Here is a 17,750-nt window from a genome sequence, read left to right on the forward strand (position 1 = left end):
ACTATATTAAAAAAAGTTTATAATTACAAAACAAAATGGAAATAGGGGCTACGGATGCATCACCGGACACGTCGCAAGGCACGGTATCACAACCCCGGGTGTTACACACGGCTATTGACTTTGACGGGTCTCGGTACCCGGGTGTTACACACGTAACAGTTACCTGGCTGGCATATGTCTCGTTACCATGCTGCATGCGCCAGGTAATAGGATGTACATTTTCCTTCGCTTATTTTCTGATTCCTCGCTTTTGTCACGAATCAACGGGCTCAGCTAAAAAAACGAGGATTTTACTTATACTAAATCGAACCTTTATAGATGCAAAATGGTATAATTTGCACTGAATAATTCTTAAGTAATTCAATTACTTCTTTTGCTTGAGTCAAAATTACCACCTCTGTATCTAATTCCAAGAAGTGCAATGCACGTGTATACCTACTACTCCCTCCGTTCCTAAATATTTGTCTTTCTAGAGATTTCAAATGGTTACCACATACGGATGTATATAGACATATTTTAGAATGTAGATTCATTCATTTTGCTCCGTATGTAGTCATCATTTAAAACCTCTAAAAAGACAAATATTTAGGAACGGAGGGAGTAGTAACTACTGGAGTAGTATGTAAATTCCGTTGCATAAAAAGCTATGGCCATAAAGCACCCACGTGCCCTGAAGAAAAAGGAGTACGTACGTATCACCCACGCAAATGGTTGTCTTGCCTATAAAATAGCAAGCACCCAGCCAGGATTAATCCAGCGACGTAGATTGGCACATCCTGGAAGCCATGGACGCGGCTGCGGTGATCGGGTGTTTCAGGGACAGGAGCATCCTCATCACCGGCTCCACGGGCTTCCTCGGGAAAAGTAACTACTCATGCATGCACTTGTTCTCCTTGATTTCTCTCGTTTTATGCAATAATATAACGTACGTATGCTCATATCTGTGGTGTACTGCAGTGCTGGTGGAGAAGATCCTGAGGGTCCAGCCGGATGTGAGGAAGCTTTACCTCCTTGTGCGCGCGCCAGACGCCGCGTCCGCCGAGCATCGTGTGCTCACCGAGGTATGTTCGCCTCTGAGATCAAATAAATCAAAAGCTAATACAGTTTCACATTGTTAATTAATGCTAAACAATTATTCCTTTTCGAGAAATATTTCCTATTCATTTAAAACAACAATTTTCATATTTGAATCTTCAAAGAGTGTCTATTACATCATATATTTTAGAAAATTGGGAGAAAATGAGAGGAAGTAAGACTTATCAAAGGGAAGACAAAAAAATTTGATGCTTTGTAGGTCTACGCACCAAAATGATTAAACTCAATTTTCAACAACCATACATTTTTTGTGGCAATGCTTTCAGTCTAAAATATCTCATACTTGTTCACCACCCATTCAGTATTTACTAGTATGTCATATGATCATCCGGAAAAAGTAATTTGGGCTACAAAATGCACAATAAAGAAACTTACTAAGCCGGTATAAGCTACGATTGATTGACATGTCGAACCTTATTATTACAGTATCATACCAAATATGTGCATTCATAATTGGTCCTAGCATGCGCCTACCATTGATTTGGATGACCCTCATTATTTTAATAGATTATAGCTGATACGTCCCCTGTTCTATTGCTTTGATGTACCATAATTATATTATATGAACCATTCTCCATAGATCTTAATCACTATCTATTAACCTTTTTTGGCCACTGCTCCGGTGGGTATTAATTATTGTGTCAAACGCAAAATATAGAGTTTTATAATATTTTAACTAATAAACAATGACCGTTAAATTGAATTATAACCTCACGTGGTGGTCTAAAATCACATGGAAACTACCAGGAAGCATAGGATGTAATATCATCATATGCGAGGGACACAAATGGGTATTAATACAAATGATATATCTGGAAAAGTCATAATAACTATTTGTCCCCAAATCAATTACGATTAAACATACACACCACAAAAGTTATATATTATTTGGTAAAGAATTTTAGTGGTTTTAGAATAACATTACTTTCCATATATAGTTAAATATTATTTTATGTGAAACACAAAATAATATTACTCAAAAACTTTCAACACACCGAAGATGAAGCCCTCACAGTTGCGAGGGTAACTGTGCTAGTATAGAAAAAAGGAAAAAAAAAGTTTGGTGGCATTTTTTCTTTCATTCGGTGCTCCCTCTCCATCCTCCATATACGAACACGATGCTACCAACAAATGACAACGATGTTGTTTCAAATTATTGGATGTTGACAACGAGGATAGTATAAAGTAGAGTAAGCATGGACATTGACCACCCTTTTAAATTACTTGAGTACGTATAAGTTTGGATTCTAGAGTGTACACTCATCACACACACACATGAACTTTGCAGCACAATTGCATAGTGCTCATACATGTATAGATGTGCAATTAATACCATATTTCTGTTTACATCTAAATATATTGACCATAAAGATACTTGTGGTTTTAAAAATCCGATTTTTTTACAATTATTTACTATTGATAGTTGGTCTCTCCCTCAACATTGGATGTTCAAAATAAAAATAGAAATCAAAATAAATATTTATTGATTTATTTGTGATATTTAATTATATTTTCAAATCTATCCTTTACTATCCTAATATATACAGGTTGTAGCAACAAAACTTTTTGATGTTCTGCGAACCAAGCATGGAGCTGATTTCAACTCTTTTATCAAAAATAAAATTTACCCTCTACCTGGAGACATCACTAAGGAAACCTGTGCACTCAGAAACTCTATGGTTGAACAGATCTCTAAGGAGATCCATGTCATTGTGAGTGTAGCTGCAACTACCAGCTTCTACGAGAGGTGCGTATGTATAAAAAGGGTTTGCCTATACATCAGTTGACTGAGAAGGATTTATTTCTCAATCGATGGACGGGACATCTGATTCAAAGTACCTAGTAATTAGGAGAAAATAATATCATTAGTTTCCTGAATATAGTATCATTAGATTCGCATAAAAGTAATGATTAAAGTTTCATTTTATAAATTGTGTCATGTCAAAAAGGTCTTGTGATTTTTCTAAATAGAAATGGGTTATCTAATTATACATGGAGTATACAGATAATACATATGGCATATGGGTAGTCTAGGTATAATGCTCTAACGTGTTTTCTAGGCATGTGTCACCTTTTCTAATGTCCGCTACATAAGAAAACTATTGACAAATAAGATAATTATTTTATTAAGGAATAATCCATAGGAAAATTATATGTCCACCATTTGTTGTATTGTTATAAAGGGCTTAGACTGTCACTCAACATCTCCTTGGACAATCCATGTGCAGATATGATGTCGCTCTGGCATCAAATACCTTAGGAGTTGCCCACGTGTGTGATTTAGCAAAGAAGTGTGCTAATCTTAAAATGTTCCTTCATGTTTCCACTGGTAAGCACGTCCTCTGCTCCTGCTGCTTACCTCATATTTCTTAAATTAATGACAGATGAATATGGTTGGATCATCTAGTTGTGTGTGTGTGTGTGCGCGCGCGATACATTCTATAAACACATATGATAATGTTCTTGTGTTGAGTAGCTTTCGTAGCCGGGGCGCAAGAAGGCCTGTTAGTGGAGAAGCCGTTCGATGTAGGCAAAGCACTAAAGAAAGATTATGACCTGGACATTCAATCTGAGAAAAAATTAGTTGAGAGTGTCAAGTCAAAACTCAGGATACAATTCTCTAACGACAAGATAGAGAAGAGGAAAATGAAGAAACTTGGATTGAAAAGGTCTGGATAAACATATATGTACTTTCTTAACTAATTTCAACAGATAGATGTGACCATGGAGCAATAGCTAACATAATTAATGTGTGGTATAATTTTTTCCAGGGCTAGGCACTTTGGTTGGCCTAATGTGTATTCACTCACAAAGGCCATGGGGGAGATGTTGTTGGGATCCTTAGGACAAGACCTGCCAGCTGTCATAGTACGGCCAAGCATCATATCTAGCACTTTCCAAGAACCAATGCCCGGTTGGACGGAGGGAACTAGGTAAACCTATTAAAATTAACTTTTTGTTGTTGATAGTAAATGGTTTTGTGTCTATCTGCGATAGTAGTTATATTCCATGCATGTTAATAGATTGTGTCACTTTGGTTGTAGGACAATGGATATGTTGTACGTTGCTTACAATGACCAAAAACTTTCGTGTTTCATCGCCGATCGTAATGTCATAGTCGATGTGGTGAGTCTTGCAAAGAAAACATAATTCAATAAATGCATACACATGCCAAAAGTGTATGTCTGTCTATGTGCATCTTGCTTTTTGACATCTATATCAAATAGAGTTCCTACATATCATTGTCAATATATTAGGGTGCTTTTAGTGTACGTACTATATGTCTTGAGTGCTCTATACATTACAGCCATATCATAGTGAACTATTATATACATTTACATGCACTTATTACAGTTATGGTTTTGACGTTAATTACGACACTTCAATATGTTATAGATACCAGGAGACATGGTAATTAATGCACTGATGGTCGCCATGGCCATTCATTGGGACACACATGGAAAACAGGCAATTTACCATGTAACCATAGGTCATCGGAACCCATTGCTTTTTTCCACTTTTCTGGAATCGGGCTATGAGTATTTCCGCTCTAATCCTCGTGTAACCAAGGACGGGAGGATTGTCAAGGATAGAAGGGTGAAAGTTTTCAAGAAATACACATTTTTTCGTTTGTACATGATCCTGCGGTATAACCTAGCACTGGAGGTAAGTACAAATTTCTTTTCAAATTCATGTATACCCTTATCTATGTGGATATAAATATGTCAATAATACTTGCTAAAAATTTGAAGGTTCAATCTCTAAGATAGTTTTCTTGGTTCAGTTGGTGTTACAATAGTGCAACTTAGAATCTATCGAGTTATACAAGAGATGGACAAATCTTATAGAAAAAAATGAACATGTATATTCGGGTCGTTTAAATGGGGTCTTACAAGGAATTGTCAAACAAATATGTTACAACTATGAATTGTGTAATGACTTGTGTAATCTTGTGATATACAGACATTGCATGTGATGAGTGTATTTGGGCATTCAGTGTCCCAACATTACGATAAGCTCAAGCGTGGCTACAATTTCCTGATACTTGTAGCAAAGTTGTACGCCCCATATGCATTCTTCAAAGGGTGGTGAGCATCTTCTACTTAACTATATTAGAACATAATTAACTTTATTTCGTTTTTATAGTCTCAAATAGTAATAATTTCTTCCGGCACTCATTTCGCAGAAGATAGCTTTAATATCTTTGAATGCTATTTGAACTTGTGATTTTTTGGACAACACTAGCTTTATTTGCTCAGTACGACTTAGTTCTTTGAATGTTTATTCATTGGAATGGCTAAATGAAAATTCCACAAAACCAACCATGAGTTGCTCCGTGTCCATGTTATGTTTCGAGTAGTACATCACCACAACTGGTCATAGCTAGCGGTAGTTGGTAGCTCTACTCTATCCAATATACACATCTTGCCCAAAGTTTGTACCATTTATGGTGAAGGACAAGCTAGTGCTTTCTGTTAATGGAAAAAGTATAGCAATGATCCAAAATCTAGTGTTGTCCATACAACATGTGCACTAGTGCCTGAAAATCCTCCTCTGTACCCGAGCTCATCTGCACCTGCGTTGAAGAAAAAAATCAAAACAAATACTGAAAAAAATCAATTTTTTTGTGCAGCGTGAGGTCCGCTCCAATTTTCAAATCATTTGGACATTTTAGGAGCTCTCGGCAAAAAAGACAAATTGGGGGTCTATAAAAAAGTTTCATGTTCATGTACTGTTTTGGTCCAAGTTGTCTTTTTTGCTGAGAGCTGCTCAGATGTCCAAATGAATTGAAATTTGGAGCGGGCCTCGCGCATAAAATTTTCTGCTGCACAAATTTTTTGGGATTTTTTTGATTTTTTTTTGATTTTTTACGAATTTTTTCCAACCAGGTGCAGATGAGGCTGGGCACCGAAACGCCCTACCTCATATTATTCATAAAAATAACAACACTCCCTCTGTTTCTTGTTATTCCGCATATAAAATTTGGTCAAAGTCAAACTTTATCAACTTTGAATGAATTTATAGGAAAAATTATCAACACTCACAATATGAAATCAATATTATTAGATGCATCATGAAATTAATTTTCATACCATATAGTTTTAATATTGTAGATGCTGATATTTTTTCCTACAAAGTTAGTCAAACTTTATAAAGTTTGACTTTGACCAAATTTTATAAGAGGGCTAAAAAGAAATGGAGGGAGTTTGTATTGATGCTAGCTGTTAAGATACGCATACAGCTAATATTACCATCACACATTAAACCCACTTATCTATCAATAATAAATGCCCAATTTCTACATATATATCAAGGGTTTTCTTTGTTGGCAGATATATACAAACGTTGCAAACAATTTTGTTATTGTTCTTGGTTAAATTATTTTGTGCTCATTTACATCTACGATACTTATCTAACTTTTCCCTCCATCCTATGAAGCTTTGATGACACGAACATGAGAAATTTGTGGGCAATAACCTCTACAGACCAGCTGAAGGATGGCTCCACGTTTGATTGTGATCCTGCATGCATCGATTGGGGCTCATACCTGATCAACACACACATTCCGGCTGCTCTGACCTATGCTCGCAATAATAATTAGATGAAGAAAGCTTACAGAAGTTCATAGGGGAGAAGTCATTATAAAATCTATTTCTAATAATAATCATGTATGTCGTTTATATATGTGATGTAATGTTTATATATCTCGTGTATAACAGCATGCTCGTGCTTCCCACTTATGTACCTCGAACATACATAGGCAAAATATAGGTGTATATATGTCATGGCCTTAAAAATATTTTGTCTGATATAAAAAATGTGTTGTGTCCAGACCTATCATGTAATAACACGTGTTACATGTGTGCAATAAGTTACAAGAAATATTAGTGCAGCCGAGTTACTATTATAAGAATTTTCTCAAACTTGTGAGTATTGGCTATAGAACGCAGAAATTTGTATGTGTTTTTTCTATATTTTGTTCTAATGACTACAAATGTTCAGCCCGATTCTACTCTTGCATACAATTATAAGATCGATGTACGAACCAACAGATTAACAAAAAATAGTGTTTTTTTGTGATTCCCCAACTTGTTAATCACCACCACATATTAATCTTCGAGATTTGGCCTCCTGGGCGGTAGAAGTCAATGCATCAAAGCATTTTTTTTCTTTTGGTGTGCTCCTGAATGTTTCTAAATGTTTGGTGGTTGCGTTTCATACCAACCCCGAGTGATTTGAGGCTCATTAGTTGGGGGTGATAAAGGGAGAATAGAGTGATCGACTTGGTGGCAGTTCGGAGCTTTCGCTTCCGCTCCTCTCCAATGGAAATTAGTAGTCCCCCAAGAGTGTGAATTTTGGGATAAATCCTCATCTTTGACTCATTTGTGGTTTATCCTTTTTGTGCCCTTTACTTGTGTTTTCTTGCTCGTGTGCTTCTAGTTTATCGTGTTGCATGCATACTTGCCATATAGGTTGTCCTCAATTAGCTGCATATATAGAGAAATTACTTTATCCACACATTTTATAAAATTTAAAATTAAGTTAAAATTTGTAATCGCCTATTCATCCCCCCCCACCCCACCTACTCGACCGTTTCAATCCTTTCAAACACATCTCATATGTTTGGCATGAGCCTGAAATATTTCTTTGTGCATTTTTTCAATGACTATATTACTTGCCGCATTTTATTGTATTGGAGAGTTATACTTGTTGAACCTACAAACCCCGGTATAGTTTTTAGCATAAGAATCACCACCCAACAACTTTTCTATACACTTGTATTTTTTTATTCCAAAAATATATCTACAACATTATCTTTTCATTATCTTGTGCAACTAGCAAGACTAGCAATGTTGACACCCTTGTTAGCGCTGCTGGGCACATAAGTGAAGTTTTATTTGCCTTGCAGAAATTTATTCCTATTGAAGGGTACAATTAACTCCGCGTATTGATAGCTTGGTTTTTCACTAACAGAAAGTTACCTCTTGCTACAAACTTGTGTAGTTGGGAGCCCAACATGTTGTTAAGCTATATACCTAGCAACCGGTGGCACTTGTAGCCGGTTGTCCTCTGCGCGTGGCTCGGCATTTGTGATTGACAATCCTGATCTTGGTGGTGCCACGGCATGGTGGTTCAGCCCTTGGGTTATCCGTGCCATGGTGCCTACTTTTCTAGCGGACTGGTGTCTTGGCGGCGGCGGTGTTTTGCTCTTGGAAGCTAGGGCAGCGACCTAAAATGGTGAGATTGTGTTATTGCCTCTGCAGCGAGCAATGTTCCGGCGGTCGTGGCACCTCGTCTTGGCTATGCGACTAGCGAGGGGAGGGTGGTGGGTGATCCTGGTGTTGTCGTTGCTTAAGTGGTGCTGATTCCTTGGTTTAGATATAGGGGTCTTGCACTGACGGCGGCAATTCTCTCGCGGGTTGAGTCAGCAACATTGGTTTCGGGATGGCACGTGTGAGGTTCCGTGCAAAAGCTCTATGATCCTATGACGTCGATGGCGATTCCTGCGAGTGTCGTTTCCCTCTTGGCGGGGTCGTTTTGGGTGCCTCATGGTGCCAGGCTCCAGGTGAAAAACCTCCTCTAGCCTTTCAAGCTCGACGATAACGGTGCATGGCGTCAGGACCTTCTTGGTGGCGTCATCATGAAACCGTGTTCCCTTTCGTTTGCAACAGGCTAACGGATCCGAGCATGCCTTGGTTCTGGCATGTAGTGTGCTTCACTCTAGCATAGGCTGGTTCCGGTAGTCTCCTTTCTTATACACAAGTCCCCAATGTCGCCGTTCTAGGTCCTTTTTGTCTCATGGCAAGATCAGTGCTTCACTGCCCAGAGCAAGTGGGCAGTCACCCATCTTCGGAGATGGCTTGGTGTGTTTGGTACAATGGTATCCGGTGGTTTCTGAAGGAGGTGTTGTTCCATCCATCTTTACTATTATCGATTGTCTCTTATTTGGTGTTGGGTTGATATTATTGTGCTACTCACTTGGATGCCATTATTTCTTTTGACCTGATTGTATTTGGGTTTGGTCACCACTTTGTATCGGTTTTGCCGTTTGAGCTTTTATATATAAAGTTGGGCGAAGGCCTATTTTGAGATATGGTAAAAGTCACACATCCTGTTTTCAGCTTTTATATTTATATGTTATTTGGGCTAGTTTATATTGAATTTGCATATTTTTTCCTCTAATTTTGTATGGTGCCCAAGGTTAGGTGGTTGAACTTTCAGTTGATCCTGCCTTTTACAATTACCCCTTATTAGGTCATTTAATGTTCATTGCACCAGGGGAGAAATGTTTAACCTTGTAGAGGAAACCAAGTTGGCAGTGGCGCTGATTGATGGGTTGTTTTCGGCGAAGCAGTGAGAAAAGGCCTCAAGAAAAAATTCACTTTTTCATGGATTTTTCCTTATTTCTTCCTAAGTCCAGGTGTATTTTTTGACATTTTGACATTATTAACCTTTTTTGTGATTTCTCCAAAATTCTTGAGCTTTTCCACAAATTTTGAGGGTCTTCACTGCAACTATCAATGAACTCTTGGGCTTTGGTGGAGACATAGAATAGGCAGCATACGACCGGTGGACGCGTCAAACTAACATATCGCTGTTAGTTTTTTTTAAAACACATTGCTTTAGTTTTCAAAAAGAAACACATCCCTGTTACAGACAATTAGGTAGTTTTTATCACCCTCGTGCAGTGGAATTGACCCCTATGGTCATCGGTTTTAGCTCGACGCCAGTCTTTGTTGTCGTTTTGGCCGTTAGCTATAGCCGGTCAGATGTCTTTGTATCGTATGATGTCGTTCCAGAAGATGTGGACAACTCGCTCTAAGCTAGTCGTTCGAGAAAAAATGTAGTGCGTTGGGATCAATCCAAATAAAATCCGACGCGCATTGCCCCAAAAAGTGGGCCCATGAATGCCCATGAATGAATGTATACCACCCGTATCTTCTGCCTAAAATTCTTATCCTCTCACCCGTAAGCTTAAACCACCCACGGTCATGTGGTCATACCCCTTTGAGGCATAGTCACAATAGTCATTGTTGTGGTTGCGGGTCAAATTCTCTTGAGGCTTGATGATCTTTAATTCTCCTTTGAATAAACATCATTTGATGTTTGTTGCTCTTGAGGGGAGAAATGCTCAATCTTCTACAGGAAACCAGGTTGGATATTATTGCTGAGTGTAAGGGTTGCTTTCCACAAAGTGTAGAAAAGAGGCCTCCACAATTTTTATACATTTTCTTGGACTCTTCGTTTTTTCTCTTCGGGTTCGGGTGAATTTTTCTGACGTTTCGGCATTTAGTGGCAACTTTCTTTTGTGATTTCTCCAAATTTCTTGAGTTTTTTTTGTCTCATCTGGAATTTTTCACTAGCTCCCAGCGTACAGGTACAACCACTGGACCAACCGCTATGGTCGGTCATTGGTCCTTGCCTAACGCCGGTGTTTGTTATTGTTTTGGTCCTTAGCTGGTAAACAGATCGTACACGTTTGCATCATACGTACGTTGTGATTCCCAAGCCGTGGACAGCAGGCTCTGGCTAGTCGAGGGATAAGATTCTTCGTACCACGTGTACCATTCCAATTAAACATCACGTGCATTGCTCCAAAAAATGGGCCCAAGAATGCATGGATACCACCAATACGTGCGTCTAAATTTTGTTGTACTCAAGCAGGAGTAGAAAAGTCTAGTCTCAATATTGAAACTTAGGGAATTGGCACACGATAGGAAGGTGCCTGGTCTCATGGTCATGGGGTGCACTGCAATGGGCTAGCTTCCTTCTTTCTCCAGCTCACATGGTTCGTTGTGCCTGATTAACTCTGGCCCAATTCCGAGATCTATTCATATCTGGAAGGTTAAGGTGCCCTTACATATTAAAAAAATTTATGTGGTTTGTCCACAAGCAAGTGATACTCACTAAAGATAATTTGTTAAAGCGAAGATGGGTAGGCAGTTCACGATGTTGTTTTTATGATCATGATGAAACAATTCAACATCTCTTCATAGATTGCCCTCTCGCAAAATTACTTTGGCGCACGATTCATATAGCCTTCAACACCGTCCCTCCAGTTAGCATTGAATCATTATTTGGGACGTGGTTAGCTAGGGTGGAACTTCTTAGTGCGGCTTGTATTCGAATTGGAATATGTGCACTTATGTGGGCTATATGGAACTGCAGGAATGATGTGATCTTTAACAGACAACACATTTTAAACTTCTTGCAGGTCATCTTCAGATCTACGGCATGGATCCGTACGTGGTTCTTACTCACTCCTACGGACTCCAGAGAGCCATGGTTACTGGGTGCAACCAATGGGAGATGGTAGCACGGGCTATATTCAATCGGTTTGGATGGCGGTCGCATAACAAGATAGGAGTCTAGGGCCCTAATCCTTTAATTCATACCGGTTGTGGCATTGCGGTTTTTTATTTTTCTTTGCACCTTTTGCGAGTTGTAATACTTTGAAGACCTTGTGATATTTTGGGACTTTTTTAATAATATGGCTGCATGCATCGTTCAGATGCAGAGGCTCGGGTCAAACCTCCTTTTCCAAAAAAATAAACATGGTTTGTTGTGCCTGCACCTCTGGACAGACAAAATACAAAAGGTGTTTTCATTTCACCATGATTCTCGATCATGCATGAATCAAATGAACATAGTATCAGTCTAGTAATGAGATTCTGCTTATGTTTATCACAAATCAGATTTAACACCTTAGCAGGCAAGCTAACTATTGAACCAACTTTCTCAAACATGAAGGCAAACAGCAGCAGCAATCAAAAGGTACTAGAGAAATGAAGCTGATATAATGAATAGTTACAGGTTAGCCGGGGGTTAGGGCATATCCAAAGCGGGCCCTCAAACCTCTATTATATGTCTCAGAGTCATAGTGCCCGGACAACATTTGTGGGCCAGCTTTGGAGATGCCATTACATCCTTACTAACTTGGTTTTTAAATATTTTTCTGGCGATTTGCTCAATCTTCTGCCACTTTGGATGTCTGACTATTCGACAAGACCTAAAGTGACTGGGCAGTGTTTGAATCAACAGGATATTTGAGCATGCCATGATGTGCAACAAATTGAGGGAAGTGATGTGATCCACATTGCGTGGTAAGGAACCCTAGTCACATTAAGAAATCGGGAAAACAATGAACTCCACCAAAGGAATAAGCGAAACCACTAGTATAGGGAAGCCTACTAGCAACGTTTGAAAAACGTAGTTAGTGACGCACTTAGCACACGCCACTAGTATCTGACCTCCCCACCAACGACCGCAATCCCTGCCATGCACCCCTGCTGACATCCCCTCGCCTTCCTGTACCTCACTAGAAAAAATCTGGTGAGAGTCTTCTTCATCTTACCGTTTCATTTTCTATTCACCCACATGGCACAACTGTATGAGACTGGATTTTTTTGGTCTGAGGTGTCGGTGCACCCGGCTATCCAGGACATCCATTTCAAATGTGATTCATAGGGATATGTGCCACATACTGTGACAATATTTGGGTTAGCAAGCCTACACGAATAGTGAGGCGGGAGAATTAGATAATTTGAAAATTGGAGCTGGGCCTATCAGGTCTCTGTTGACGTTAGACAAGATTCCACGCGACCGCATGCTTCTTGTTCAAAGATGAAAGCCATGTAGGAGGGCATGTCACGCCCTGTCAGTTTTCGTTTGCGAGCTTGGTTGTCCAGTAAAACCAATCTTTTCCGGTGGACGATCAACATCATTTTGTCATGATCGCAATAACCGAAAAAACTCTGGGATGTTACAATCTGGTCATGCCCCTTTCAGCCATAGTTCTAATAGTCATTGTTGTGGTTGCGGGTCAGATTTTGCTGAGCCTTAATGATTTTAATTCTCCTTTGAAATATCCGTGCTTACATCCTTTGATATTTGTTGCTCTTGATGGGAGAAATGTTTAATATTCTATAGGAAACTAGGCTGGGAATGATAACTGAGTGGAAGGGTTGTTTTCCACAAAGGGTGGAAAAGAGGCTTCCACAATTGTTTCCACATTTTCTTGGACTCTTCCTTATTTCTCTCCGAGTTTGTGTGAATTTTCCTGACTTTTCGACATTTCACAACAACTATATTTTGTGATGTCTCCAAATTTCACGAGCTTTTCATCTCCACTATAGTTTTTCACTAACTCCCAGCATACAACCATTGGACACAACAAATTAGCAAATCACTGTTATAGACGATCAGGTAGACGGTGTCACACTGGTGCGATGGAATTGACCCCTATGGTTAGTCATCGGTCCTCGCCTAATGTCGGGGTCTCATAACATTACACAATGATGAATCTGATATATCACAGTAAATCTCTTATTTTCCTTTTATTTTATCAGTAGTACCCTTATCATCTTACAGTATTATTTTCATATAGATGTTAAATGCGAGTACACGGCTTTTCAATGCCACAAATACAATGAGCGGGACACGTAAATGATTCACCCTTGGATATGGGCTTTAGCATGTCGACAACCTTAATAATCACTACAAAAAGCAACCTATACATTACAATCATTCCACATAGCACTACAAAGTCCACCCATTTTGAGTGCCCCATTTCTGTCTCAAATAACTTACTTATCACTTCTTCACCAGTTATTGTTTCCTTGCCAACTCCTGTGTTGTTTTCGAATACCAAACCCAAGAACTCATTCTTGTAAAATCCTTGAAGTGCATACTTCTGAAAAGAGATGTAGAACATTGGGTACTTCCATACTATCTTTGGCAGTTTACTAGGTATTTGGAAGAACCCACAATTGAGCAACATGATTACTTGTATTCCAGCACCTGTGATGATGCCCATCAGAAAATCTGGCACGATAGCAGCTACAGTCATCATAAGGCCTTCAACTAGCATCGTGCACGAACAAAGGACAAGCGTAAAATATACAAAATGGTCTACTCTTCTCTTTAGACCAGACAGGTAGTAGGCTATTGCACCAGGTAATATAGCAATAAGGAAAAGATATGGCGTGGCTGACAACCAATTGGAGATCACAAATGCTGACACACCATAATGCCCATTTAGCCGTTCTCTCCTGAATATCTGGGTACCATAAACAAGACTACAAGTAAGAGCGGCGCAATTCAACTTTATACTATTTAATGACTACACACATCACTGATTTCATGAACTCCTCACCTCAAGTAGTGAAATATAAGAAACTTTAAAGGCTACTTGGTAAACTATCTTTAATTTGTTGTAAAAGATATGCCAACTTATGGTGATATAAATAGCATGTGCCTTTACATTTATTTTATTGGGTAGAAATATTTGCTCGTACTAAGTTTCAAAAGTAACAGCTCGAAAATCAGAACCAAACTTTTGGTGACAACAAAGAAAACATGGATAAACTATATATGTTAGTGAATTCCAGGGTAGTTATTTTTTTTTGTTTTTACAACACTGTAATGATGAATGTTGTCTAAATTATTCAAATATTATACTCTGATAATATACCATGTAGAGCAGTCAAATGTGCAATTTTCAGCTCGGGTGTTTTTGTATTAATGTATTTCAGATTGTTTGGTAAGTAATTTCACTGGCAACTATATTGATAAGGACTATGCTTTGCATGCTCTAGTTCACTTGGGCCATATAATACATATTTTCTTATTTTTCTTCTGTCAGTTTCACAATTAATAACATACTAAACTAGGTATGCAGATATCAATAAATCAGATGATTAACCTACTATTTATACTTAATTCACATTCAACAACATTGTTCTGGAGGCTAACAAGTAACTAAATCTACAATATTTTATCAATTATAAAAATCACTCATACTAGGTTACTCTAGTTGACGTAATTTTATATATCACTTCATGATCAAACTAGGTTGATAAGTTTTTATCCATTATACCAGCATGTCATGTTTTTGCATAGTCAAATTTACTTAACCATAAGTGTTTTCCTATTTTCTTCGTGAACAAAATTTGTTCCATATGTATACAGTTAAACAAAAAAGGTTGATACCTTCATTTCCTCCACAAAGGAAGGGAATCCTCCAATTGCCATTAATGTTAGAAGGCCACTGGTGAACATTAGCATTGATGATCTAGACTGAAACAGTGGAACAATAAAATTTAGTTACTTTTCCAATTAGCCTAGTGCATATGTGAAATCAACACAAGATCTAATTATCAACTTACACGGATGGAATCGTATCCATAGCCAAAATTGTAATATATGGTACCAAGGCATAGACTAATGGAAATATAGATGCCAAGACGTAGCCAGTAGTATCCGACGTCTCTATACATGTTCACAAACGATCTTCTGGTGAGTACAAACACCTTTGTCAGGAAACTAGCTTGGTTTCTTCTGATCATCACTCCACCCTGGGTTAGCAAGCCAAATAATATCATATCTCATCTCACGTAGATAACATATCCATGCAAAGTTTAAACAAATTAAATACCGAATAATACTAACCATTTCATTTATGTCTTGCATTTCCTTTTTGGCATTTTCAGAAGTATTGGAGGATTTGTAGGCATTTACCAGAACTTGTATTGCTTCATCTGCTGGAGATGGCTTGGACGATATTGTTCTTTCTCCACTTTCCTGTATGTTAATTACTATGTCAATAAAATGATGTTTTTGCATGAATTAAAATTATCTCAGTCATAGTATAGTGTCATGCACGACACGGTAGTATAATGACCTATATGGACAAGTATTGCATTCTAATTTAAATATATTTTCCCTAATTCCTTACATTTAATGACTGAAGCTTAATAAGTGGATGATTCTATAAATCTTACATACCAATTCAAAATCTCTGTTGATTGTCCTCAGGAAATGATCTGAAGGATTTCTCATTGGTGGGCAAGGGTAGCCATTTGATGAGAAGAACTGCAAATATAATGTATTGTGCATGAAAATTCTTAGCAAACTAAATATATAAGCATTCATCTCATCGTACAAAAGGAAAGGAACACGTCAATTACCTCATTGGCATTGGTGGCCGGGCCAAAGTAAATTGTCCGTCCAGAGGCAAGCAAGCAAAGGCCATGAAAGATCTCGAACACCTCGTTGCATGGCTGGTGCACTACGGCAACGATGGTCATGCCCTCCCTGGCAGCGAGGTCAGCTATGCGGTTCATCACATGGAAGGAGGCAGCGCTGTCTAGCCCGCTGGTAGGCTCATCCAGGAATAGAAGCCGCGGCCTCGTGAGGATCTCGAGGCAGATGCTCAGACGCTTCCGCTGCCCGCCACTGATGCCCTTAGTATTGTGTCCGCCGATGCGCGTATCTAGGGTGCTGGTGAGCCCCATCTCCTGGATGGCTTCGTCGGCGCGGGCCAGCTTATCTGCAAGCAGCATGGTATCGGGCAGCTGGATCTGTGCCGAGTAGTAGATGGCCTCACGCACCGTGAGTGTGGCCATCAGCATGTTCTCTTGCGTCACGTATGCCTGAATTAATCATTCGATGTTATTAATCTATCTGCTTAAATGCACATGAGCATTTGAAATTAAGGTCAAAACCTTACCGAAATTCCAAAGGCGAGCCTCTGTCTCCGGCCATTTATCCGAATATCTCCTTTACTTCTCAGGTTCTTGTCCAGTCTCCCTGTGTATATACATTGATCGAGACAGGTCCTGTTACTTAAACAGAATCTCTAATAGAATGGACAATATGTTAAAGTTCCAAAATTTGCAACTGAATGTCAGTTAGGTTTGAGAATTAATCCGAAGAATATTTTTTGCTTTCAAGAAGTCATTCTGTTTCTGTTTTCAAGTTCTCCGTTTCAATATGTTTTTAAATTCCGATGTCAACTATATGTAACTCGTATATCCACGAATATTTATTCAGGCATGTTAAGTCACCGCTGGGCATATGTTATATTCATGTCAAAAGAGGGAGAAAAAGGCAACCTTATGGGAACGTTAACATGTCACCCTTTTGAAACTTTAAAACACAAGGTAAACTGTAGTATATGACATGTTACTGGTAGCAACTTGGATATACTATTCGGATCAACTGACATGTTTAAGGCTTCTAGCAGAAATTTTTAGCTGTATTGCTGCTGCAATATTAATATGTTAGAAACTGTAAATCAGTGTGCCAAATCTAGCAATAAATCGGTTACCGGCCAAGGTGTCGAGCAGTGTAGTCTTGCCACACCCGGAGGGTCCCATGATGGCCAGCACTTGGCCGGGGCGCGCGCTGCCGCTGATGCCGTGCAAAATAGTGGCCCTGCGGTCGACCGCCGTCACCCACACGTCCTCCCACGTTATGAACACGCCGCCATCGCTAGGGATGCCCTCCAGTCGGCCTTCACGATGATCAATACCTTCAACCCCAGAAAGAATTCCGTGGCGGCTACCCATGGCGCCTTTCACCTCGGATGTCGCTGGTTCCAGCAGCTGTACCTCCCCTGTGAGGGAGGCAGCTGAAGGACCCCACCGCGGCTGTGACTGGCTGGGTGTAGGTGCCCAGCGTGGTAGCAGCGAGGTCGCCATGCTGATGCTGAACGATACTCCCTTCTTGTACAACTACTGCCGCCTGCTTCTTCCCTTTGTTTCTACCTAGCGGATTCAAACCCTTATGCCTATGTGTTTACGCTTGGGCTCAACCAATGGTGATATAAATACGCCTTTTGATCGTGCCTCATATATAGCGACAAGTACTGG

The 17,750-nt window shown here is 39.3% G+C and overlaps 2 protein-coding genes across 2 annotated transcripts; one reads left to right on the forward strand and one right to left on the reverse strand.

Moving 5' to 3' along the window:
- The first annotated feature begins 763 nt into the window (after positions 1 to 763).
- On the forward strand, positions 764 to 6,796 carry LOC123172904 (fatty acyl-CoA reductase 1). The gene is made up of 10 exons (XM_044589792.1): positions 764 to 864; positions 958 to 1,061; positions 2,643 to 2,842; positions 3,324 to 3,424; positions 3,572 to 3,764; positions 3,867 to 4,028; positions 4,140 to 4,221; positions 4,492 to 4,761; positions 5,059 to 5,183; positions 6,535 to 6,796. The coding sequence occupies exons 1-10, from the start codon at positions 786 to 788 to the stop codon at positions 6,695 to 6,697; spliced, it is 1,479 nt and encodes a 492-aa protein (XP_044445727.1). The 5' UTR covers positions 764 to 785; the 3' UTR covers positions 6,698 to 6,796.
- Positions 6,797 to 13,486: 6,690 nt separating this feature from the next.
- Positions 13,487 to 17,682, reverse strand: LOC123172898 (ABC transporter G family member 1-like). Its single transcript, XM_044589789.1, has 8 exons — positions 17,207 to 17,682; positions 16,607 to 16,686; positions 16,065 to 16,529; positions 15,883 to 15,969; positions 15,547 to 15,678; positions 15,264 to 15,452; positions 15,088 to 15,174; positions 13,487 to 14,155 (listed from the first exon to the last, which is right to left on the reverse strand). Exons 1-8 carry the CDS (start codon positions 17,577 to 17,579, stop codon positions 13,487 to 13,489), a joined length of 2,082 nt encoding a protein of 693 aa, XP_044445724.1. The 5' UTR covers positions 17,580 to 17,682.
- Positions 17,683 to 17,750: the final 68 nt, after the last annotated feature.

The sequence above is a fragment of the Triticum aestivum genome, unplaced genomic scaffold (genome assembly GCF_018294505.1).
Source record: "Triticum aestivum cultivar Chinese Spring unplaced genomic scaffold, IWGSC CS RefSeq v2.1 scaffold15207, whole genome shotgun sequence".
Taxonomy (NCBI): domain Eukaryota; kingdom Viridiplantae; phylum Streptophyta; class Magnoliopsida; order Poales; family Poaceae; genus Triticum; species Triticum aestivum.

Coding starts and splice junctions, on each gene's coding strand:
- LOC123172904 (XM_044589792.1), top strand. CDS start 786: ATGGACGCGGCTGCGGTGATCGGGTGTTTCAGGGACAGGAGCATCCTC. Junction 865..957: donor CACGGGCTTCCTCGGGAAAA/GTAACTACTCAT, acceptor GGTGTACTGCAG/TGCTGGTGGAGAAGATCCTG. Junction 2,843..3,323: donor ACTACCAGCTTCTACGAGAG/GTGCGTATGTAT, acceptor ATCCATGTGCAG/ATATGATGTCGCTCTGGCAT.
- LOC123172898 (XM_044589789.1), bottom strand. CDS start 17,579: ATGGCGACCTCGCTGCTACCACGCTGGGCACCTACACCCAGCCAGTCA. Junction 16,530..16,606: donor GGCTCGCCTTTGGAATTTCG/GTAAGGTTTTGA, acceptor TGATTAATTCAG/GCATACGTGACGCAAGAGAA. Junction 15,175..15,263: donor ATGGATACGATTCCATCCGT/GTAAGTTGATAA, acceptor CCACTGTTTCAG/TCTAGATCATCAATGCTAAT.